The sequence below is a fragment of the Cydia fagiglandana genome, chromosome 13 (genome assembly GCF_963556715.1).
Source record: "Cydia fagiglandana chromosome 13, ilCydFagi1.1, whole genome shotgun sequence".
Classification (NCBI taxonomy): domain Eukaryota; kingdom Metazoa; phylum Arthropoda; class Insecta; order Lepidoptera; family Tortricidae; genus Cydia; species Cydia fagiglandana.
Window position 1 is genome coordinate 10,055,996 of NC_085944.1, and position 25,688 is coordinate 10,081,683.

The 25,688-nt window shown below is 33.8% G+C and overlaps 1 protein-coding gene across 1 annotated transcript; it reads right to left on the reverse strand.

The window, feature by feature from the left end:
* Positions 1-367: 367 nt before the first annotated feature.
* Positions 368-25,426, reverse strand: LOC134669798 (allatostatin). Its single transcript, XM_063527422.1, has 4 exons — positions 25,363-25,426; positions 11,434-11,540; positions 3,737-3,873; positions 368-1,206 (listed from the first exon to the last, which is right to left on the reverse strand). Exons 2-4 carry the CDS (start codon positions 11,518-11,520, stop codon positions 1,047-1,049), a joined length of 384 nt encoding a protein of 127 aa, XP_063383492.1. The 5' UTR covers positions 11,521-11,540; positions 25,363-25,426; the 3' UTR covers positions 368-1,046.
* Between the last annotated feature and the right edge of the window lie 262 nt (positions 25,427-25,688).

A 25,688-nucleotide genomic window follows, 5' to 3' on the forward strand; every position in this document is an offset into this window, starting at 1 on the left:
ATTTTCCGACGTTTACAATAAATAACGCCCTTGGCTTTATTAATACTTAAATTAAGTTACATAGACCAGTAAGCTTTAGCTTTTCAATAGCAAAAATAAGTAATCATGAACACTGGTAACTTTTATACAAGGTTGCGTTCTCTATATAAATCTTGTAGATTGCGTCACTAAGCTAAATCTCAATTCTAAGGCCCTGGTCTCCTATTTTATGCTGTACGCGGCGTCTGGCGTCAGCGTCAACGTTTTTGAACAAAAAAGACGCTGACGTCGACGTCTAAAACAGACCACAACAGTACATCTCTATAGTAAGCATCGTGACGTAGACGCTGTAAGGCGTTTATAGGAGACCAGGGCCTAAGATACATGTTACGAAGCAAGCTCAGTATGTAAGTTGAGAGCTTGCTAAAATACCGTCTTCTAAACCAATGATGATCCACGCAACCTTGTGTATTGATTACTATTCTTGATATTTTTCTTATTTCTGCCGAATGTAAGATTTATTTACACGACCACCATAACCGTATAACCAATCAGTCGCATTCTGTGATGCCATCTCGTATTGCTATATCTACATGCAGTTGAACGTGAAAATTAAACTATATTATAAGAGAAGATATGACTAGATTTTATGTAACAGATAAAAGAATAGATGAACTGCCCTTACCCTAGAACTATTGAATTACAACAGGATTTTTCATCACAATGATACAATTATTTTTCAAGTGTTTATTTCTAAGACTCTAGAATTGTATGCAGGGATAGGCGCTTCAAGACGATCGCGAAAACTTTGAATGGTTCAACGACTCGATCCAAAAAGTTACAGAAACGTAGAACCCCACTAAATCGCGGGAAGCGCCATTGTGTTCTGCGCCTAATCCAGGGTTGAGTTAAATATTACGAAGCATACGGCTAATTTAAAATAGTTAAAGTTTATAACAATCATCAATACAAAACCTAACAAGAAAGACTTTAATCCAGAACAGTTGAAATGAGCATTAACCGTAACACTAGAGCGTCGAGCGAGTCGTTTGTTGTCGCTGGTCCATTTATTTGCGGAAGCAGGAGATGGGGTTGAAGTAGCATTGCCTGAAGCGCACCTGGCGCTTGTCCGCGCGCCACGGCCTTACCAGGCGCCCATCCAGCGTGCGGCTCCAGCCGCGGGGCTCTGCCTGTGGCCAGGAGCGTCCGACGCGTCCCATTCCCAACCTGAAAGAATTTTATAGCATGAAACTCTAGCTACAGAACTTGACTCCACTACAAGAGCTGAAAACGCTGGTAGCACTAGAGAGAAGAGAGAGGAGAGAGGGACAGAAACCTTGGTAACTTTATACTTCTTATAGGCCATCTATTTTAGTTTCATAACTAATGATTGGTTTGTAGTTAGTGAACGGAGAAATCGGAGGATACTACAAAACTTTATGAATACTAATAAAACTTAAAATTGCTGAGTAAGGTGTACCTAGCAATGCACGCACGAGAACTTTCCAAAGTTGCGAAACTTTCCACATGAGAATTTCTCGGTAACTTCTGAGAATGTTCTCGAGAACGAGAATTTATTTATTTATCGTAGTTTATACCATGAATATTCACGATAGTTTAGGTGTAGTCCTTACCCCCAGAAAATTCCGACTTTTGGTCGTCCGCTTCCGGTCAGAAAAATGTATGACGGCCCGGCCAAATGGTCAGACTTAGGTGGGGGGTGCTCGACCAAATATCATAGAGGGACCCTGGCAGTTTGTGACGCCGCCATTTTTTTTCAATATGGCCGACTTTTTTTTTTACTTTTTTAATGTTGTCCTAGCGCGCTGAAATTTTGGTCACGGAATCTTGGGGTCCCCTAGATACCTATGAAAAAAATATTTTTGGAAAAATGCTACATTTGCGGGAAAACTGGCCATTTTTATTTTGTATGGCAACTTTTAAACGGTGCGTGATAGGTGGGGGGTGCTCGACCAAATGTCATAGAGGGCCCCGAGACAAAACAAACTGCATTAAAAAAAATCAAAATGGCCGACTTTTTTTTTAATTTTTTTCAAGTTGGTCCGAGCGCGCTGAGATTTGGCATGGCGGGAGATAGAGGCCTCTAGATTCTAATGAAGAAAAAAATATTTTTTTGGAAAAAATTGTCGAAAGTCGAAATGTTCTCTGAAATACAGTGAGAATTTAAGCAATTTATTGATAAACTTATCACATCAACAAAATAGCTAACTGTAATAGACAATAATATATGCATAATAACATTTAGTTTTAAGTTATGCCTATTTAAACTTTATTTCAAGTATATTCTCTTGTTTAAACAATAATTTCCATGTTGCAGGAATGTTCTGAGAACATTCTCGAGAACGTTTCAGCTTTTTGGGAATGTTCTGCAATTTGTACATTGCTAGGTGTACCTGCTCTTTTTATACTCTCAAACTAAAAGCTGCAAGTAGTTAGCAAACTTCGACGACAATCTAATTCCTTCTTTCGTTGTTTTGTTGTAAGAAGTTCTGCGATGAACTTTAGTAACGGTGACGCTTAGCCGTTAAATGCGGGTAATTACCACTTTATTACATTGTATGCTTGCGTAAATATTATATTACTTACTTCCATTAGTATTAGAAATTACTGATATTAGAAACTGATTGCTTAACTACTACTTAAGAAAATATCATATTATTACAATTTACAACTGAAGATTCGTTTGGCATACTTTGGCTGAGTACTCATTTGACAGCGTTTTCAAAAACCTTGCTTTAATTTTTGCCTAATAAAATATAATATGTTTTTACTTATTCGGAGCTAGTTCTAGTCTTTCAGATCAAAGTTCTTTCATCTATATAGTTGGGCACAAAATAAATAATCTGTTAAAATAGTTTTACGCCTACCTGCCATCTGTAAAGTCGTAAAACTTAAATGGTCACACCGTCACACCATGTTTTAAAATAGATATTTAAGGTGTGTAATTAAATATTTAGCGTTGGTGTATGTAAAATATAAACGTAGTCGTAAATTATTTTATTACAACTTCTTGCCAAACTGCAGATAAACTAATACAGCAACAATTACGGGCCCAACATCTACTAACTCGCCGACAGGAGATAATCAGAAGGTAGAGTAAGCTTCGGACCCAAGTGACGAAAACTTGTCTTGCCGCCCTGTTTGTGGGTTCAAACATTTAAGTATCTACGTCATAATTGCCCAATCAGGAAGTCACGTAACTACGTCGTTCGGCATTGTGTTTATAAAGTGACTTCCTACCGGATCAGATTAATTCCGACAAACAAAAACAATGTTTATTTTAATTTAAGTAATTTTGTCCTTTAGCACATAAAATCCTTATTACAGTTATTACTTCTTAACCAAATTATGTCCAATTAAAGCTATTTGTTATATTATTGTTCGCCTTTATACTTATAATTTGTTTTGTATTTTTGTGTAAATTTGATTAAGTTGCAATACGGTATCATAAATACATAGGTACTTTTATTAAAGTAAAATATGATATTTGACTTATTTTATTTTAACGTATTATTTTGTTTCTACCACAACCGTTGACTGACGTTCTGTACGGCCATGAAGGAAGTTAAGGCCTAATGGTAATGTCTACTTGTGCCACGCTTGATCGGGAAATAGTGTCACTCTTGAAAATCGTGTGAGAAACACTATGCCAATTACCTGATACTTTGTTAAGAATATACTTTATAGATCCAGAGCGTCCAGTCATCCCTAGTTAAATTAAGTAGGTTAATATTACCTCTCCTCGGCATCCAGTTGGAGCAACAGCTTGCGAAGCGCGGCGGTGTTGACGGCGTCCCAGGGCCCTCCGGACATGTCCATGTCGTTACTGTCGTGGGCCACTAGCGTATTTTCTGATTGTTCGTCGTCCGGTTCCTATCGGATAGAAAAATATAATATTCAAAATTATCTCTCTTCACGATGACTGCTTTCCATTCCGCCATTTCCACTTCCAGTGAAGGTTTTAAATCTTAGAAAAAAGGCTTATTGAGAAGATGTTTTTTGATTAAGTATATTGAGTTTTTTTGACATTCCACTAGTGATTTAATAACTATAGCTGGTCAAGCAAATCTCGTCAGTAAAAAAAGGCGAGAAATTCAAATTTTCTAGGAGACGATATCCCTTCTCGCCTACATTTTTCAAACAAGATCTGCTTGACCAGCTATAATACAGGCTAGACATTTGTATATTACTTATACGTATAGATTACATTCTGATTGTTAATAATAATTTGATATATTGACAATTTTAATAATTACTTACAATAAATTTAATTAATTATAATTAATTTAATTTATGTAATTTGGATTCTGTATAATTATGCAAATTTATATACTAGACAAATACTAGTATTTAAAAAATGACATGTAACAATTGTTATCAATAATATTTTTAATTTTCATTAACCACCTCTGAATGAAACGCGACTTCGGTTGCCCTTTTAGGTGACTTATGTTAAGCAAACTTTTGCACAACTCCTGTGTGGACACAAGTAAATACACACCCGCCCTACTTAATTATATTGTATGCTCCTGGGGGCCTTTAATTTATCGCCAAGTTTCGAATTTTAATTATTTGGGCAAATTAATGGAGAGAAGATTAACCCCATGCTCGAATGACACGTTTTATCGATGGTGTAACATCGTGACAAAACAGTGAATAATAGTGGTGCAACATGCTTAGATATAGATAGTTTGAAATTGGAAGTATGTAGTGCATTTTTAGAACAGGATTTTCATTTTTTTGATAACAAACTTTTTTGTTATTTGTAGAATCACGAGATCTATCGAATTAAAATGGAATAAATGACCCAATAAATTTTTAGTTTTGTGACGCATGTTCACATACATTTTGTGTGAACCGTCACAAAACTGGCAGCCAAAATTTTTATGAAAAACTGATGCCACTTATTTTCTTGCAGACGTTACTGCTTGATGATCGATTTACTCTAATGCATGCGGTACCTATTGCAGTTTTATGGAGCCCACTGTCGTAAAAGCATCTGCAATGTCAAATAAGTAGTTTACTTAGGCACTGGTCCCACCGCGAGCTAGTAAGCTATGAGCTATCGGCTATAAACACGAACAAAAGATAAGCACTCCCGTGTAAATAAAAGAGACACGGCGATATTTATAGTTACTCGCCCAGCGGTGAGCTATAAATATCGCCGTGTCTCTTTTATTTACACGGGAGTGCTTATCTTTTGTTCGTGTTTATAGCCGATAGCTCATAGCTTACTAGCTCGCGGTGGGACCAGTGCCTTAGTGTCTGCATGTGTAGATAGTCGCTTAGTAATCGGATCCTGGGTCAAAGAAAATGTATGGTTTCGATGAATTGTGTGACTATGTGTGTTAGTTTACTGTCCCTTATTCTATGGACAAATTGGAAAGCTTACGTAATGTTTGGTGGGTATGAAAATATGGGGCAAGAGAAACACTTGTAGGAAAAATACCACAGATCCTTAAAGATATTAAAAATTAAATTAAATGATAGTACTAAAATTAAAATAATGCATAAAAAAATTAACATAAAAATACTTACGTACAACAATTTTTCTCATATCTTTTCTCCTACCCCGAGCAGAGCTAACCTTATCTACTAGTAATTATACCTAATTATAAATGTTGATAAATTAATATTCAATATAATACACACCAACTAGGCATGTATTTTTAGTAGTAATGTGGGTGCCTATTTACACTTTGTAGACTGTAGATTTAAGAACAAATATTGTGTTAAACGAGACCCTGGCAAATAATAATAATACTTATTGAAATACTATAAACAAGGGTTCGTCCGTGCCTGTGTGCCGCCCGCAGCGAAAAGAAATCGAATCTGGGGCCTATTGTGTTACAAATTAAAAATACAATTTACAATACTTTCAGCCTAGTATTTTTTTGTCGGTAAAAATATTAAATCAATGTAGAATTTCTGTATTTAAGCAGGTAGGTACAGTTTCATTTGTGTAAGATTGTACCATAATTGGTTTCCACATCGCTATCTTTGACCCAGAGAGGCCACAGCATGGTAAATATCAAAGATATGTCGAATAATAAAAATAAAATAAACTAAAAAATTATAATAATATTAATAACCATCATGCCCACGATGTAAACCGACAAACTACAACATTGCAAAGTTAAATCCGCAAATTTATCAAGTTGAGAAATGTTAAAACATCAAATGAAATGAATAAAAATCACACTCATTAATTTATTCCTATTTCAGGCCCTTTTTTCACGATTCGTATAATAAGTAAACAAATTGCCATCTTCAAACCACAAATTGCAAGAAATTTCAGGCACAGTCAAATTTTATTTTTAAGATTTAAGAGATTACTTTCAGTCACTAATTTTTGATGCCAATTTAAAACGTCGCAAAGGCAGGCAAACCACGGAATACCTTATTTATGGTGACTTCTATAGTTATTGGTCACTAAATAGTACCTAATTGGCCACTCTTAACAATAAGGGTTCATTGGTTCATTTGACTTTTGAATTGTTAGAGGTGGCCAATAACTATTATAGCAATCACCCTATCATAGTTCTACAGCTGCAACTCACCATCTCCCAGTATCAAGTAACGCACTCTTGTAGAGTTTTAATAAAGCTGTGTACTGTGTCGCAATGAACGCTTATTACTCGTAAGCATAGTGCCACTTGTTGCACAAGCACGGCATACAATGTCGGCATGTGCCGGTCTCAAGCGAGTAATCAAACAAGTTGCGCCGCTCGCCATTTAACGAGCTCGTACACGAGATTATTAATAGCAGTTAACAATTTAATTCAATAACAGGGTGGGCATGGGTTAAGTAGGAAAGTTATTTAAAGCATATTGTGCTTCTTGAAAGAAGTACCTATACACATTACCAGACATCGTAACTTTTACGGCATTTTTGGTGCAGCGGAGTGGTGTTTACGGAATTGGTATAGATAATTCCAACTGAAATGGTAAATTAAGGTTAATATTAACGTAATTAATGCTAATTAATCATTAGGGTTGAAATTGTTTATACCGATTCCGTTAACACCACTACGCTTGCCCAAAAATGCTGTAAAAGTTACGATGTCTGCACATTACAAATATCATTTCATTGGGAAAAAACTCATTTATTGTAAAATAAGTGTTACAAAATGAACACAAAACTAAAATGAACTACAACTAAAAACTAAAGCTAATAATTAAAAATACCTATCAAAATTTTGCGCCCTTGGTAAGGTGCCCATCACGCAGGCAGCGTTCCCGCGCTGGATTGCTAAGGACAATCTTTGCGCGAGAAAGCTGCCCGCGAGAGGGTCACCTGTGGCCTGCCTTAGGCCTTTGCTTAAATTATTTTCAACCTTGAAGCTGGACTTGAACATGGATTTTAGTTGCTAGCTTATTAATGATGTAAATTTTATCTCATTTGGTTACCAATTGCTTATGCACTATATTAGTGCAAACGAAATGCGACTAAACTAAAAAATATATATATTTTTCATAATTATTGCATAAATTTACTGCCAGCGACCGATTAGGCGGGTTGTCTGTCCGTAAGAGCTTTTCGTTACCTCTACAAGCGGGTAAAACCGTGTTATCGGCTACGTTTGTAGCGCGTAGCTCGTTCTGGCTGAATGACAGGCCTATTAGAACGTGTACTGAAATCAAAATGATGTCATTTAGTTATCGTGCATTTAATTGTATTATTCAGATATCATTCTGATGTCAGTGTACGGTCGAATTGGCCTGCTAAACGATTCGGAAAAAACGCCCTGTCAACGTGCGCACGTTAGTGCTACGCCGTAGCACATCGGCATTGTTGCGATACATCACTAGGTAGTTACCTTATTAAAACCAAAGTCCGCCGCGTCTGTTTGTCTGTATGTTAGCGATAAACTCAAAAACTGCTGACCGGATTTTCATGAGGTTTTGACCTATCAATAGAGTGACTCTTGATGAGGTTTAGACGTATAATTTGTTAATTCGTGCGAAGCCTGTGCCGGTCGCTACTCATAAAATAAACTACCTATAATTAGTACACCGAAAAAAATCCTTCCAGAGTTTAAAGAACTTGAAGCCAATCACCTTTATGTTGTTGCTGGCTCAGTCTAAGAGGTACATAAGTATAAAATAAAATACCCACTTTAAACGCACAGCCCTGTAAGGGTTTCAATATGGTACTACATTAAAATTTTACGACGCATATGATGGTCGAATCAAATTTTGACGATCACGTCCGCTTATGCCGAGCCATTTAAGCAGTTTAAGTGACTTGTGGGGACATAAAAAATCCTAGTAAGTTAACCTAGATGAAATGAAACTAACGGATTACAATGCGTTATATATAACTAGCCTTATTCAAATATTTTTGTTCATTATTTTTGTATGTGGGTAGTTTTGCATGTTGTTGTAATTTGGACAGAGGCGGATATATTTTTCCTCAGTCACCCGTTGACCATTAACGCTGTAAATGGTTCGGAATGTCGGGATGTAATTTAAATTATTTATACGCGATATAAACCATTGAAGTACTTTTGTTTCATGAGTACATGAGTACGTAACTATTTCGGTAATCGAAGACAATATTCCTTAACGTAATGTTAGTCAAATTAAGGATGTTAGAGCCATGTCCCGGCCGGAGCATCCGGCTCTTACCTTTCTATGACATGATAGGAAATCACGTGATAGAAAACGATGCGCCGGAAGCTCCGGCCCGGACACGGCCTGGTCTAACGTGAGTCATCCTTTACTCCTCCTCCTACTCCTTTATGTCTTTTTGTATCTGTTGAAGGGTCGGTTGCACCAAATCACCAAACTGTCTGCCATCGTTTTAGCAGTTTTTAGGAAGTTTCATAATCCACTTTGATCAGTCCGCTAAATGTGTTTGGTACAGTCGCCATCAGATATATCAGAGCGGCCGAGGTGCTCAAAAATATCTGAACACGCACTCTATAGAGGCGTGTTCAGATATTTGTGAGCTTTTTGGCTGCTGGGATATATCTGATGGCGACTGTACAACCGACATACATTTATAAATAATATCAGTGGTATTACCACTAATATTATTATTTTATAAATGTCTGTCAATCACATCAAGTGCCTGAAGAGGTTTGGGTGGCATAGAGCAAATAGCATAAAATACCTACTTCTTTATGTAGGGTGCTTCCTCCAACAGGAGCAATACATTAAACTAAAGGCTGTACTCCTCAAACTGACCAACATTTGTTCAGCAACTTTTAAAAAATATGAATCCTTTAGACTTCCTCTTTTTCATACAAAATAAATATTCAATGTACGCTGACATCAGTGTGTTTGACATAACTTGTCACGCTTTTAATATAACAAAATTTGGAATACATTGCGTCTTAGAATAAACTTTAAAGTGTAATAAAAATCAAAACATGAGTTATTTTCAAAAGTTGCTGAACAAATGTTGGTCAGTTTGAGGAGTACAGCCTACAGTTTAATTTATTGCTCCTGTTACAGAAAACACTCTGTATAGATATCTCAAGACACCTCTCCTAATCGTAAATGGGGTCAAAGATACTAACGTTAATACCACAAGGAGGGGGAAGGCATTTTAACGACTTACGTGGTTAGTTCCAAACTAATCTGGAGTAAGATAGAACGTAATGAACCAGTGGTAAATTAGGTAATCTTTTATTAACGGCACTTGTATTTCAGTTCTGGCCTACTTTTATATTCCGTAGTCCCATTTTATAGCCCGTTTTTAGCATTAGAAAGAAGGTAAGCGATTTTGACGTGTCTTTTTATTAAAAAAACACTTTTACAAAATAAGTAACAGCAATTATGTAACGATTATAAATCATATACGACTATTTAGGTACATTCTTTTGCTTTCATAAGTAATATAATCTAATTTATAAAAGCGTTTTGCAATCATATTCAATAAAAAGATACGTCAAGATTGTTTACCTTTTTTCTAATGCTGAAAAAAGGAACTAATGTTGGTCAAGCAAATCTTGTCAGTAAATGCAACAAATTTAAAAAATGTAGGCGCGAAGGATTATTGTTCCATAGAAAATTTGAATTTTGCGCCTTTTTCTAGACCAAATATATATAGTTTTTCCAATTTATCTTCTCTGACGCTTTCCCTGTGCATTCAAGTCTATTCAATAGCACTTCTATTCATTTGTGCATCTGCTGGCATTCAATAGTTCCAGTGTAGGGCGTTAAACGAGATTCTCGCTTAACCCATTTAGTATTTCTTATCGTTACTTTTTGAATAGGAACTATTCACTACGTTTCTCAATTCATTTTATATACCGTGTTTTTCAATGGAATAAACCTTCTTATAAACACATGAATGTTAGTAAACAATGTATAAAATAAAATGTACTGTAAGGTGCATATTTATTTATTAGTGCATACAAACTTAATACCTAGAAATAAAATAATACCATACCTAAAACATCATAATTAAATAATTAGCCTACAAAACTTAAAAACTAAAAACTAATCTAAAAATAAATAATTACAAACTATCCTGCGGAATGGTGCCGTAGATGCTGGCAGCATTTCCCCGCTGTATCGCAATACATTGTATTCATTGTATGTTCATGACGATATTTACCTACATATATACACGGTGTAACATGAGTAAACCGAATAATTTTAACAGCGTATTCTTGATCATATTTAGAGACAAAAATGTCCTATAAACTTTTTTTGAAATTCGCCTAGTTTCAGAGATATTATTAATTAAAAAAAATACAAGTTTTTATTGTTACATAGTGTAAAAGGCCTTTTTGGTGGTGATGTTGCTGCTATGGGACGTAGTCTAAATATTCTTATTGATAGATGTCAAAAAGTGACAAGTAACACTTTGCAAAAAGTAGGTTTTACGAAAAAAAAATGTAAAAATCAATTTTAAGTGACAAGTTTACCAATAACATTTATTTTTTATGTACAAATACATTCAAAAAATTGAAAAAAAAACAAAGCAAAAAAAAATTTTTTTTGGCGAAATTGACCTAAACTCATGTTACACCGTGTATACGATATTAAATACCATCTGTCAACGAAGAGAACATAATCGAAATGCCTTGCACTAACGAACATCGTAACGGATGTTTTTTTTAAAAGTCATCACTGAGTGAAAGATTACGTCCAAACATGTCTCAAGGTACCAAATTATTCCGGAGAGTTTTAACATTAAAATACAGTTATTGTAATTTCAGCAACTCTGGGGGCCAATTTTTTTAATTTAGTCCGCTCTTTTTCGTGTATTTCGTTTAATATTTTCTCCACTACTAGGCATTTAAAATTTACCTACTAATAGAATTGAAAACTAGTGGTCAATAACGCGAGATTCCAAATTTATATCGATCTTATTTCAAAAATCAGCTTTTCCCCATTTTCTACGATTTTCTAATGACGAAATCGAGTGATCGAACTTTGAAAATTTCCCGTAAAATGATCAATCACTTCACTTACCATTGGCGCGGCGTTTGCCGAGACTAGGAGCAAGGCGAGTGTGCTCACCAGCACGAACATACTGCTGTACGCCGAGGAACACTTCATTGTAATTCTTCTGTCGATACCTGTTGACAATAATAAGACAGGTTTATAGATTTAAAAAATCCATGAACTTTAAAGCCAATTTTCGATAGGTAAGAATATATAATATCTCAGGGGCGCCGCCAGAATAGAACTTCTGACTACACCTACAATTTATTGCAACCAGGCAATATCTATCTTTGGTCTGTTAAACTGTATTAGCACCTACCTATGTATATATTGTGTTTCCTAAATAAATGAATAGACGCGATTGACTTTAAAAATACTTATCAAATAAAGTAAATAATAAAGAAAAATACTGTAAACAATTTCCTTGAATGTTGAAACATTTATCAGGTACTGGCTGGCCTGAATCATACGCAAGATAAATGTGACACGTGTTTACAGTAATATTGAATACCTACCTCACCTTTCCGGCTGTGTCGGACAGTCGCGACGCGCTGAGGCTTTTTTATTAGCCAGGAGCTCCTTCGGTGTCAAAGCGTCACTAGCACGGGTGGCGTGGACGCAATGTAATTAATTTCATGGAATTTTCTGCTGTTTACCCATTTTATTCATTATGGTAACGTATTATTTATTATTTGCGAGTACGGATGACTTGGGGTCTTTCACTTCCTCAAACTGACGCCTACGTTCACCAAATATCTGCCCACTGCCCACGTAGCCAGTTTATGCGTATATTTTTTAGGTGTGTTCTTTGAGAAAGAATGTAACTTTCATGATATTGTTTGTAAAACTGTCTATTTTTAATTTGCTAAGATTTATTCTGACTTGTCCTTGTATTATATCTCCGCAAGAATTACAGCTAAGGTAAAGGGCCCCTGTTTCGGCAGGTTAAGGCTCTTGAAAGTGAGTTGAGAGTTTGTATATTTTATAAAAATTTATTAAGCTTATATATACCTTGAAAGCTTTTGAATAAGTTATATTAGTTTTTTGTTAATAATTTAATGTATAAACTGTAGGGTTTTAGTTGAAACTTTTTTTTATATGATTTTTTTCGTGAACCTCTTATTTGGCTCCCATTTCGTGATACAAATTTAGGTCAGCTCCTAAGTTCGTGAATTCGTGTCCCCTGTTTCGGGATAAAGTTTTCTTAGAGAAATTGGTGATAATTTGCGGATAATCATTTTAAATATTTAACGGTCTTACCTACTTACGAATAATTATAAGGTCAAATTAAAAATAATATTTAAAAAAATGGTAAATTGAGAGCTAGCTTAATGTTTTTTGTACTCGTCGACTTTAATGGTTGAATTAAGACTTTGTAAACCATATGGGTACTTTAATACTTGATTAAAAGCCAAACTATATAAATAAATAAAAATAATTTCTTTTTATATTTAAAAAATACTTAAAAATAAAAATTGTTTACAAAAAATAATTTACTATCTTATACGTTAAATATAAACATACACAAAAATAAATCAAATAAATTGAATAATAAATAAAATTGTGCTAGTAGTTAATATGAGAATATACGTGGAATATACCATAAAATTTTTAACTCAGATCACATTTAAACTCGTTTTATGAGAATTCTAGTGAAAAAAAACATATACCGAATTTCGCTCATACGAAACTTCATGAAATACATTAATTGTTTTATAATTTATTTTTTTAATTATCTTCGTTGTTATATTTAAAAACAAGCACTCAAAATGTATCTAGAAAATCCTTGATTCGGGAGTGGCACGAAATAGGAGACACACGAAAAATAAACTGACCGCTATTTCGTGAGTCGATTTATTGCAATTTTAAGTTATTTCTATGCATATATTCAATCTTTTTTCTTATCAAATCAATTACTAAGGAAACACTCTCAAAAACTTTTATTCGAATGGGTTTAGCTTTCCCTTCCTATAAGCTTAACAAGTGAGAGCGCGCACATTACACCTAAAAAAAGTGCACGCATACAACACAGCTGTTCGCGGCCGTCTGACAGTTTCGACCGTCGTATTATTCTCAGTTTAATCACTAAAATATTGGTTATTATTTTATTGAAGAGATTAAATAATACAGATTTTTTCATATGTATAATTTGTATAAAAAATATTTGAATTCCTTATTATTTGCGCCAGAAACAAAACTAACGAAATAACGTACTAACACGAACTTGGGGCCGTTTACCTTAATTTCACAATTTACAATATTCAATGATCAATTAACTTTTATTACTAATGTGAAAATAAAACCAGCGATAAGATACAGGCTAAGCCTAGTTTGGGGACACCTGTTCATACCTGTTTTATAAATGTATCACAGTATCCAAGCAACCTTGTCTTCATGTGTGTTCACTAGGTACTGTTAAACCGATTTTTGCGTATGCTAATTAATAATTTTTAATTTCAACTCAATTTTTGTGTCGTAACAAAAATGAGGTTTCTGCCATCAATTTCTTAGCCGCGTCAAATGGTAAAATTATCTAGTGTGATATGAGAACATAAATACTAATCTATATATATATATATATATATATATATATAAATGCAAGTGTCCTGACTGACTGACTGACTGACTGACTGACTGACTGATTCATCAACGCAGAGCCGAAACTACAAAAGCCAGAAAGTTGAAATTTGCACACCAGATTGCATTTATAAAGTGTACAATAGATAAGAAGCGATTTTGAGAAATTCAACCCCTAAGGGGGTTAAAAAGGGGATGAAAGTTTGTATGGGGTAAAAGTTTTCTTTTAAGCTAGGAATTTGAAACTTCGTAAAAAGATATATTATTAAAATGCAAGAAAACTAAATTCAGCGTTTTTGAAAATTCATCCCCTAAGGTGGTGAAAAAGGGGTTGAAAGTTTGTATGGATATCAAAAAAAATTTCAAGCGGTGGGCTTGAATCTTTGTATTTATGGATATTATTAGAAGACAGGAAAAGTAATTTCAGCGTTTTGTAAAATTCATCCCCTAACAGGGTTAAAAAGGGGTAGAAAATTTTAATCCATTACAAATGCTTTGAAACTTCGTAGAAACGCATAATAGCCGATTACAAAAAAAGTGATTGCAACGTTTTTGGAAATTCAACCCCTAAGGGGGTTAAAAAGGGGATGAAAGTTCGTCTTCGGGTGCAAATTTTACTTTAAGTTAGGAACTTGAAACTTTGTAAAAAAGTATCAAATTCAAATACAAGAAAACGAATTTCAGCGTTTTAGAAAATTCATCCCCCAAGGTGGTGAAAAAGGGGTTGAAAGTTTGTATGGATATCAAAAAATTTTTCGAGCGCGGGACTTGAATCTTTGTATTTGGGGATATTATAGGAAGACAAAAAAATAAATTTCAGCGTTTTGTTAAATTCATCCCCTAACAGGGTTAAAAAGGGGATGAAAGTTTGTATGGGGTTAAAGTTTTCTTTTGAGCTAGGAATTTGAAACTTTGTTAAAAGATATATTATTAAAATACAAGAAAACTAATTTCAGCATTTTTGAAAATTCAACCCCTAAGGTGGTGAAAAAGTGGTTGAAAGTTTGTATGGATATCAAACATTTTTTCGAGGGTGGGACTTGAAACTTTGTATTTAGGGATATTATTAGAAGACAGGAGAAGTAATTTCAGCGTTTTGTAAAATTCATCCCCTAACAGGGTTAAAAAGGGGTTGAAAGTTTGAATCCATTACAAATGGTTTTGAAACTTCTTAGAAAGGCATAATAGCCGATTACAATAAAAATGATTGCAACGTTTTTGGAATTTCAACCCCTAAGGGGGGGGTTAAAAAGGGGACGGAAGTTCGTCTGCGGGTGCAAATTTTATTTTAAGCAAGGAACTAGAAAATTTGTTAAAACGTCTTAAATTAAAATACAAGAAAATTCATTTCAGCGTTTTTGAAAATTCATCCCCTAAGGTGGTGAAAAAGGGGTTGAAAGTTTGTATGGATATCAAACATTTTTTCGAGCGCGGGACTTGAATCTTTGTATTTGGGGATACTATTAGAAGACAATAAAAGTAATTTCAGCGTTTTGTAAAATTCATCCCCTAACAGGGTTAAAATGGGTTTCAAATTTTAAATCCATTACAAATGCTTTGAAAATTCTTAGAAAGGCATAATAGCCGATTACAAAATAAAAGTAATTGCAACGTTTTTGGAAATTCAATTCCTAAGGGGGCTAAAAAGGGGATGAAAATTCGTCTTGGGGTGTAAATTTAATTTTAAGCTATAAACTTTAACTTTTTGGAAAAAAAGGTAATAAATTAAAAAACATGAAAACTAATTCAAGCATTTTTGAAAATCATCCCCCAAGGTGGTGAGAAAGGGGTTGAAAGTTTGTATGGAGAACAGATATTTTGTGATTGCGGAATGCGGAACTTGAATCTTTGTATAAGGGCATAGGTACCTGTTATGAGAATACAAGAAAAGTAATTTCAGCAACCAACATCAAAATCCTCTTGACTTAAAACTTCATACAACTTGCTAAAAAAGAAAAGTACTTAATTTTAACATTGCTTGGATATGAAAATTATAGGTACTAAAGATGTAAAATGTTGAAGATAAGATTCCACGCGGACGAAGTCGCGGGCAACAGCTAGTAGAACATAAGCATAAAACAAGGGCAGTAACTGCGCGAAAATTTGAAGTTCCCCGGGTTAGCAACTATTTTGGTGATAGAACTCTTAGGAAAAGAGTTCCGTATTTCCTGAATAGTCTACCCGAGAACATTCGGCATGAGCCGAATAAAAATAAATTTAAAAGTGCCCTAAAACTGTATCTATTGCAAACACTTAAGTGACAGTTGCACATGTGCAAGTGCCACTAAGTGTTTAGATTTAATAGATTTAATAATAATTTAAAATTAGAACTCACTTAAATACATGTGTAACTATGTAGAGACTCTTACCTGCAGGCAAACTGTAAATACAGTTTTGCAGGGACCTGTTCAATTATATGTTAATAATAATAAATAGTATTCTGACCATATTCTTTACAATAGCTTCCAATGCCTGCTGAAACCGGTTCACGGGTATTTATTGATGTACCCGTGAATGGGTTCCAGCAGGCGTTCTACATGACGTCAAATCTCTCCAAACGGCCTCTACGTGTTGGATCCATATCCCCACGCACGCCTTATAAATGACCGGGCTCGAAAGACCCGAGAGTTTTAAAACGGAGATACAAATAAATAATAATAATAAATTAAAAGATGTGCTTGACACATTCTACCTACATAAGTTAAATAATACAAATGACGGTACATCAATAAATTTCCTAGTTCTGAATTTCGTATAAATTCATTCTAAGCTTAATAAATTTACTTGTCATCAAACGAAGGTCTCAAAGACAAGTTGCTTGATCGTTGTTGGGTTGAATGACGGTGAATTGGCATTTGCTTGATTGACCTAAAACTTATCAAATCTCACATTCCAAACCTTTCCCCTACTTTCAAGATAAGTGATTTATCGATAGGGAGACATCGGGCTTTAGAGCTAGGGCAACATTAAATGACAGAAGTTCCTATGTAGGTCAGGAAATGAATGCTCAAAAAACGTTGTAGAGGGAAATGCTAGGAACACAATTTTTGACTCCGTAACTTTGTTTGGACTAGTTAGGAGGTGAACATATCAAAAGTCCCCGGCTGTAGCCCCGCTGCTGGGGGGTAGAGGGGGGTAAGAAGGTCGAATTTTTCGGTTTTTCATTGATATCTTGGAAACTTTGCATCTTAGCGACATGACTACTAAGACAAACCGAAAGCTGATAAAATTAGTTACAAGTTTTATTCAGTCAAGTTTTTCGATATCATGAATAGTTTTTGAGATACCCGCTCTTGAAAGTTTATTTAGGGATTTTAATTTTATCTTGATATCTTATTCAGTGAAGCTGTCAGGCCATGTTTGGTATCATTTTCGTATAAATCGGGGGTGCTGAATTCATTTATGGTATCACATTGACACTATTCCGAAGTAAAACCAAAATAAAAAAAAATATATTTTTTTTAATCCCTCTTCACGCTTAAACTGCTGAACCAATTTCGTTGAAATTTGGTATAGAAATAGTTTCAGTCTCGACACAGAACATAGGTTAGTTTTAATAACCAAAAGCATCTTTTGAGGGTGTGAAAAGTGGGGTGGAAGTTTGTATGGGGAGTCAATAACCGCTGAACCGGTTTAGATGAAATTTAGGACGGAATACATCTGTTATTTAGATGAAAATGATACCAAACATGACTTCAAACCAACCCAAACCTTCACCACCTCAAACCTTGAGCAGTATTAACCTCAGGAATTCAGTTTCGTCGACGAAGTTGAATTCCTCCCATACTCCATTTCACAACTTTAAAGGATGATTATTGAGATAAAAAGTATCTTATGTCCTGTCTTGGGACTCGAAATATCTGTATACCAAATTTCAATTAAATCGGTTGAGCGGTTTAAGCGTGAAGAGGGATTAAAAAAAAAGGTATTTGTTTAAAGTTTATATGTTTTTTCTTAGGAATGGTGTCAATGTGATACCAAAACTGAATTCAGCATCCCCGATTTATACGAAAATGATACCAAACACGATCTAGCAGCGTCACTAATGTAGATATCAAGATAAAATTGAAAGCCCTAAATAAACTTTCAAGAGCGGATATCTCAAAAACTATTCAAGATATCGAAAAACTTGACTGAATAAAACTTGTAACAAATTTTATCAGCTTTTGGTTTGTCTTAGTAGTCATGTCGCTAAGACGCAAAGTTTCCAAGATATAAGTGAAAAACCGAAAAATGAGACCTTCATTCCCCCCTCTACCCCCCAGCACCGGGGCTACGGCCGGGGACTTTTGATATGTTCACCTCCTAACTAGTCCAAACAAAGTTACGTAGTCAAAAATTGTGTTCCTAGCATTTCCCTCTATAACTTCTTATTGCTTGGCCTAATGTCGTTAAAATAAAATTATCGATGCTCTACCCATATAAGTAGAATCGCACACTTAGGAATAAAAACATCACAGGAAATTATTACGTGTTAAGTTAGTTTATGTCAACAGTTTTATTGTTGTGCTCATTTTGTTATTACTGTCCCTCTAATAAGAATAATATGTACATATTTTGCATTAGTGTTAACGCTCAGTAACCTATAAAATTCCTGCATGTATCGACTTATCTTCATAAGTGAAATGTAATATTTCTTTTGAGACAAATAAATATCTTTAACCCGATATAAGTAGTGTTCTTCCAAGTTTTGTGTGTAGATAAGTGAGGATTTTTGTAAATATTACTTTACAGACGTTGATAAAGTTTACACAAATAATATTTTAAATGACCGCTAGGTTATGAGTACAGTCAACGTCAAAGATATGTTTACGCTTTTGCACCTTACTGTCCGTCATTGTAATATGGAGAAAATTGTAAACATATCTTTGACGTCAACTGCACCATGTTTCAAATAAAGAACAAAATAATTGAGATATTATATTGTATCATTTATGTATTTTTACAAAAAAGAACTTCGATTATCAATCTTTATCTTATCTTATCTTCTTTTCCTCGACATTTGAGTTTGTCGACAAGGAAATCCAACTTGTCATACAAAGCCCCCTAAAATCCAATGTCGGGGTGCGTAGACAAGATGCGAATCGTTAACGCTCCATAGCGAACGAAACGCAACTGTCTCCATCGCACAATTATGAAAGAACAATAGACAGCCGTATTCGAACAATGAGATACGTCAAATACTAGATATTGAAAAGATATCGAATAGATATATCAGGGTCAAACAAGTGTCAAAAGTGACGTTTTTGTTTGAAGAAATGTCAATTTTGACATTTGTTTGACACTGACTTATCTAATCCATATCGTTTCAATATCTAGTATTTGACGTATCTCATTGTTCGAATACGGCTGAGAGACAGATAACTACACTGTTTAGCTATCACGGTTCATGAGGTAAAGCCTGGTGACAGACAGACGGACAGTGACGTCTTTAATAGGGTCCCGTTTATACCCTTTGGGTACGGAGTCCCAAAAAGATGTTTCAATTCGGTATGTAAGGATTTAAGATGAGTGGTTCATTCATGAGGAAGCTAGAATGTAATGGCTGAAATTGGTAAAGAAAGTCAAACAGGTATCCAATATCGAAATTGGAGGGTGTATTGACTGGAGTTTACAATTTGAATATGTACAGTAAAAAGAACAGATACCTACCTAATACGGTACTTACATCTGACATACGAAGAAAAGAAAATACTGCGTCACTTGCGGATGAGACGTTTGGGCCACTAGTCAGACACTAAAATAATAGTAAAAGAAATACCTAACCCAAAAGCTAGTTGGTGTGTCTGGTGACCTCAGGGCAGGGGCGTATTTTGCGAGCAATGCGGCAATACGGCCAATATCTTGGGGACAATGCCTCGGGTTAGGTACGTTAGGTTTTGTCGAAGTTTAATTTATTTTAGTAATACCACTGTATATATCTTGTTTGTAAATAAATAATATTAGCATTTTATGTGATATAGCTATGTATTTACTTCGTACCCTCTTACTAAATAAAAGTGAGTTTGAAAATACTCTTTACTTCCTAGGAAGTAAATCAAACCATACGCCTGCTTGATATCATACCGTTTTTACTTGCTCTTGTATGATGAAAACTATTTTTATACCGCGAATATTAATTAATTATAATAAAATTATTCGATGTTTTAACTTGAACTTACCTACTTAGTTTCACATAGGTATGTCTGCATGCTTGCTCTGCTAAATTAAAAATATAATATTATATAACGCAGAGAATTGCAATCGCAATGCAGCGCGGGAACGCTGCGTGCGTGTTGGGCACCCTCCCAAGAGCACCAAATTTTGATAGGTATTTTTAATTTTAGTTATTTTAACTGTACTTAGTTTTAGTTTTATATTCCTGTTCATGTTTATATTGTTTAAATAAATAAATATCACCTTATAATAGTTAGTTCTTATGTTATAAATTAACTCTTGTTTTCTTTAGAAAATAAAATACTCTTTAAACCGAAACGAGGATGCATCTGAAATCTAATAGCGGGTGGAAGGCGTCACATTAATATGCAAAGGCGATCAAGCTGAACAAATCGGTTGCATAAAGTAACGACCATTAGGAGACGCGCTCGCGACGAGATTAGATACAGTATGTAATAAAAATTTATTTCTTAATAAGAGCTTTGTTGACTACAAGAATTATATGAACTTATCGTATATTCATGATGTGTAAATCTTTAGCTTCAATATATGAGCACTTGGAAGTTAAAACCACGTCGCGTCATATCATAATAATTAATAATATTATTTTTAAATAAAAAAAAAAGATTTGTACAGGAAAACTCTACCCGTTGAAACTTGTAATTGGCTCGCTGTTTCTACGTTATTTCCTAAGTTGCCAAACCAAATAAAATAAAATAAATACCTATTTAACATTATAATGATTGAACATTGTGCCCCAAAATATGAGGGTCATTTACTGTTTGAGCTATGGAACTCTGAAATGGATAGAGTAGTTAGCCAAGTCTTCAACGTAGAATAGTAGAATGTACAACAAGGGCACAAAGTGACCCATTTGCACCCGAGGTAATTTTTTGGTCTGAGCGAAGCGAAGACCAAAATAGTAGACGAAGGTAAAAATGGACATTTATGGCCTTGTTGTACACTCTGCTTTTCACTTCGATTGCGAGGAAAATAAATTATATTTTTCTCGGCAATTTACACCACGAAATTGTCGTAAAGCGAAAGAACATAATAACCAATTCCCGCCAACTAACTTTTAATTTTTTTTTTCAAAATGTGATCAGAGTTTCAGACGCTTGGTTTTCTGCCAAGTCAAACATTTCGGAGCATTTTTGAACGATAATCGACTCCTATTTTATGTGATTTACTAAATTTAATGACAGAAAATACGGATTTCTAATAAATTGTAGCAAAAATAATTTAATATAACAAGTTTTGTCATCTACACAATTTTATTGCTCAGTAAAATTGTGCAATATATGTTTTAACTGTTTGGCTGTTGAGACCGATTACCTTAGTCATAGAAGAAAATTTTACTTTTATGCTCTAGAGCATAAAATGCGATTTTACGTCGTCTACGCACGACATAAAGGTGCACTTTTTGAGCATGAGAAGTGAAAATTATATTATTAAGTATATTTGAAATTAGAACGAATGTGGAGTGAACGATAAATTTTTAATTTGTTTTAACGATATTATTCGAATAACTAACTTACAGTTCAAGTTTTACCATTGCCCCCGCTCAAAATTGGAGCAGCGTTAATAATAACGTAAGCGCCAGCCGCTATAAGGTACCTTTTGCCGTGGAACGTCACGTATCTTTACTTATTTCATATCTAGTGAATCTCTAATTCATTTCCCGAATCGCGCCGTGACTAAATAAACAGCAACACATTTCGTACGTTTCCGTGAAAAAACGATAGAATATAATATGCACTACATATGTACCTCAATTTGGGCAAAATGGTTTATCGAATTGTATATATAGCTAAAATACTGAAGTAATTAGCTCATAAATATGTGGGTAGGAAACTTCTCTATAATAGTGAGGAACGGAAATTGCTAAGTAACTTGGTTTTCAGGTACCTAAGTGAAACTTACATATTATTTAGCTTTCGCATAGTTACTTCTGAAGTTCTGATTCTATAGCAATTAGTCCTTAATGTCTAAGAAGAATTGATTTTTTTATGTTTTTGGATAAAAGAGCTGGTTATTTGTCCTAGGTATGAACATTACGATTTAGAGAGAAAAATCTTCTGCATAAATTAACTAATTTATAGTTAGCATACTATAAATAATAAATGAAATTCCTGTGTAAATAAAATTACTATAAATAAAATTACCTGGTAGTGTTATTTTGAAGTAATACATAGTTGAATTATTTATTATTTAGTTACTATTAATTACATTTTTTTTGTTATATATAGTTGTGCTCTAATGCATGGACAAGTAAATTAATGTTCCAGAACGACAGCTAGACAGCGGAAAAGTAAAACTAAATAAAAGCATTTAATAAAAAATTTCATTCAATAACCCCTATATTTGGGGATTGTTAGTAGAGCAAAAATTTATTAATAATGAATAATTAATCATTAAAACGTCACGTTAAACCTGAAATACCGAATAAATTCCCACAGTCAAACCGTGTAAACTGTTTTGTGGGACATAACATAACATTGTATTTGTATAAGCTGTATACTTTTATGTTAATAAATAAATAAATAAAATAATTATAGCAAATTAGCGTTCAGTAAAATAGGCAGGCGGGTGTAGGTAAACAGAAGTTACGGCGCGATTCGGGAAATGAATTAGAGATTAACTTAACTATATACAAAATAGCAAATATATGTGACGTCCCACGGGTAAAGGTACCGTATGGCGATTGGCGCTTATGCTATTATTAACGCCGTTCCAATGTTACTGTGGCGCTATGCGACGTAAGCGCCATCTGCAATTAGGTACCTTTTTCTGTGGAACGTCACATATTTTCACTATTATATCTAGCGAATCTCTAATTCATTTCCCGAATCGCTGCGCCAGCCACCATAAGGTACCTTTTGCAGTGGAAGGTACATATCTTTACTATTTCATATCGAGTGACAGGCCTATTCCGATTTCGAGATACTCACAAGATCTTGAGACGATATAGAGATCAACTAGATCTACATTAGATATCGACTAGATGTGACTTGGATATCTAAGTCATAACTTGCCGAAATCGTTCAAGAGGACCTCCAGAATCGCGGAAACGTCAAATTTGACATATGTATCTTACAAATATCTTTAAATTATCCGTATCGTAACTTGTTGAAGTCTAATAGAAATCTAGTTCATTTCCCGAATCGAGCCGTTAGATCGTTGTTTGTTTACACCTAATCGACGCGAATGCCTCAAGTTTCTGAAGTTTATCAAATCTAAGTTTACCGTTTACGATGATCGATGTGAGATGTGCGACGCAAAAAGGGTTTCATAATTAACTTATTAGCTGGTTATTTATTTTAATTCTATTTTACTAACTTACAAGTATCAAGGTCACGCGTTTTTAATGAGTCATTTAATTTATTATTCATAAGCAGATTAATAAGTCTTATAAGCAGAAATCGACATTATTTATTTATTTTGTTTCAAGGATTACAATCGTTGATACAAAACTCATAAAATTCTAGATCATGTTTGCCAGAAAATCAAAAATCTTAAAAATGTATTATGTCGGTACCTACCTCAGTAATATACCATAAAGTTAGAAACCGATTTTATTCAAATCGACCAATAAGCTAGTTACCTACTAACAACCTACTGTCAAAATAATTTTTGGTAACAATTACAATATTTTAAGCACATAGGTATATATATTTATTTATACAAAATTAAATATACGCAGTGACGCTATTTAAAAATGTGTAAAAAGCTTTTTAAATTTTTATGGTATTAGTATATTAATTATACAATTAGAAAAATCAGTAAAATGTTTCAAATATTTACGAATCCAGTGGAGCGCATTAGTTTGTCTTTGGATCCATCATCCGCGTTACAACTTCCAATGACGTTCCGCTAAAAGTATCGAGTTTAATTAATCTTGAACAAAGATAATCAATCTGGACTTTTATAACCACTTGAGGCGGTTAGGGAAATTTATTTACGTTTTGGGTAACGAACATAGATACCATATTTCTGTGGTAACGAACAAGACTAATTAAAAGAAGCTATATATCTTTGCGTGTTGTTTTAATTTAACTTACACGAAATTGTAAATTTAATGTAACCGCTTGAATTAATGTACAGTAATATACACTTTCAACTCAACTACACTGTTACATATGGTTGGCATTTACAACGATCAACGTAAGATTAAAGTGGGCCTTTATAATTTTTGTGTACTATAATATTCCATATCTCCGTATGATGTGGATAACTTGACGCTAATTAACATCAATTTGCTGCATCCCAATTTCAAAAAGGGCATAATTCACCTTTGAAATTTGCAAATGCTTGACTTTAGCGTAGTAAATATATTACTTAATTAATAATATATTTGGTAAATATCTGATTATTTACTGTAAATATCTAATACTTAGTATGTGTAACTATTTAAAAAAAGTCTAAAAAATGCTAAGAAAAAGGGCTCACATTGTAATTTATAGTGACTATTTAATTTAATTTTTTATTTATTTTTTAATTTGAAATTTATATTATTATCTTAACTGTGTTCGTAATTTTAATTTTAATGTAATGGATTTAATGTATGGATAATTTGTTATCTGGAATAAAGATTAATTGAATATATAAAAATAATGATACATAACAGTTATTTTATATTCTATGTAAAGCTGGGACGGGAACACGATACGTCAAAGTTTTCATTTAATTCCGTGGTCAAATTTAAACACCGTTGTATTGTTTGAAATTCAATTGTTTTTTTTTGTACACGAATCATTGAAATTAAAACAATTAATTGCGTCCGAGTTTTTGGGTTAAACTCGAAAATGTTAAGGTGTGTGTCAATAATTAAGTAAATTAGTATAAAACCTCCAACTTTGTGCACTAAAACAGTTACTAAGTTTGAAACAAATTTAAAATTATTAGTGAATAAATAATTAAATAATAAAAATGTTAAATTATCGGGTAAAAAAACGGTTAATTAATCATGTACTACAGGTATGTACTTCAAATATTTTACAATTAACGACATAAATATGTTTATTACTTCTGTTGAAACTGATCATATTTTTTATAATTTTTTAAATTATAATTTAATTTGTGTTTTCCATATAAACCATATACTTAGGTAAATTAGTGTTCTCTATCTACTACTGAATTTTTCAAGAAGTTCAAAAGTAGTTTTTCAGAAGAACCAATAAAGATGATATATTTTTTAATATTCCAAAATTTTTAATAACTTACCTTTAATAGCGCGCAAGTAAAGTTGCAAGCGAAGCCTCCAGCGTTTCCGTGTTGCCCGCCGATGGTTTTTGAACGCAAATGAAGGATCCGCGGTGGCCGGCTCGGCTTATATACGGCGGCAACTCGTAGCGGCTGCTACGCGCGTAGTTACGTAGGGAGCTACGCTGCTACGTATATTTACGATCAATTTGTGTTATCAAAAGTAACTTTTTTTAAATAAAATTTATTCTTATATTTTTTTAGATTATATATTGCATATATTTTGATAATAAAGTTGTAATTACTACAACCAACGTTTACTTTTATTTTTTTATATTAAGCCAACT

Excerpts from the sequence above, each read along its gene's own strand:
- LOC134669798 (XM_063527422.1), bottom strand. The coding sequence starts at position 11,520 with ATGAAGTGTTCCTCGGCGTACAGCAGTATGTTCGTGCTGGTGAGCACA. Across the intron at positions 3,874-11,433 it reads CGGCAAACGCCGCGCCAATG|GAACCGGACGACGAACAATC; the intron begins GTAAGTGAAGTG and ends TCTATCCGATAG. Across the intron at positions 1,207-3,736 it reads CAACTGGATGCCGAGGAGAG|GTTGGGAATGGGACGCGTCG; the intron begins GTAATATTAACC and ends AAATTCTTTCAG.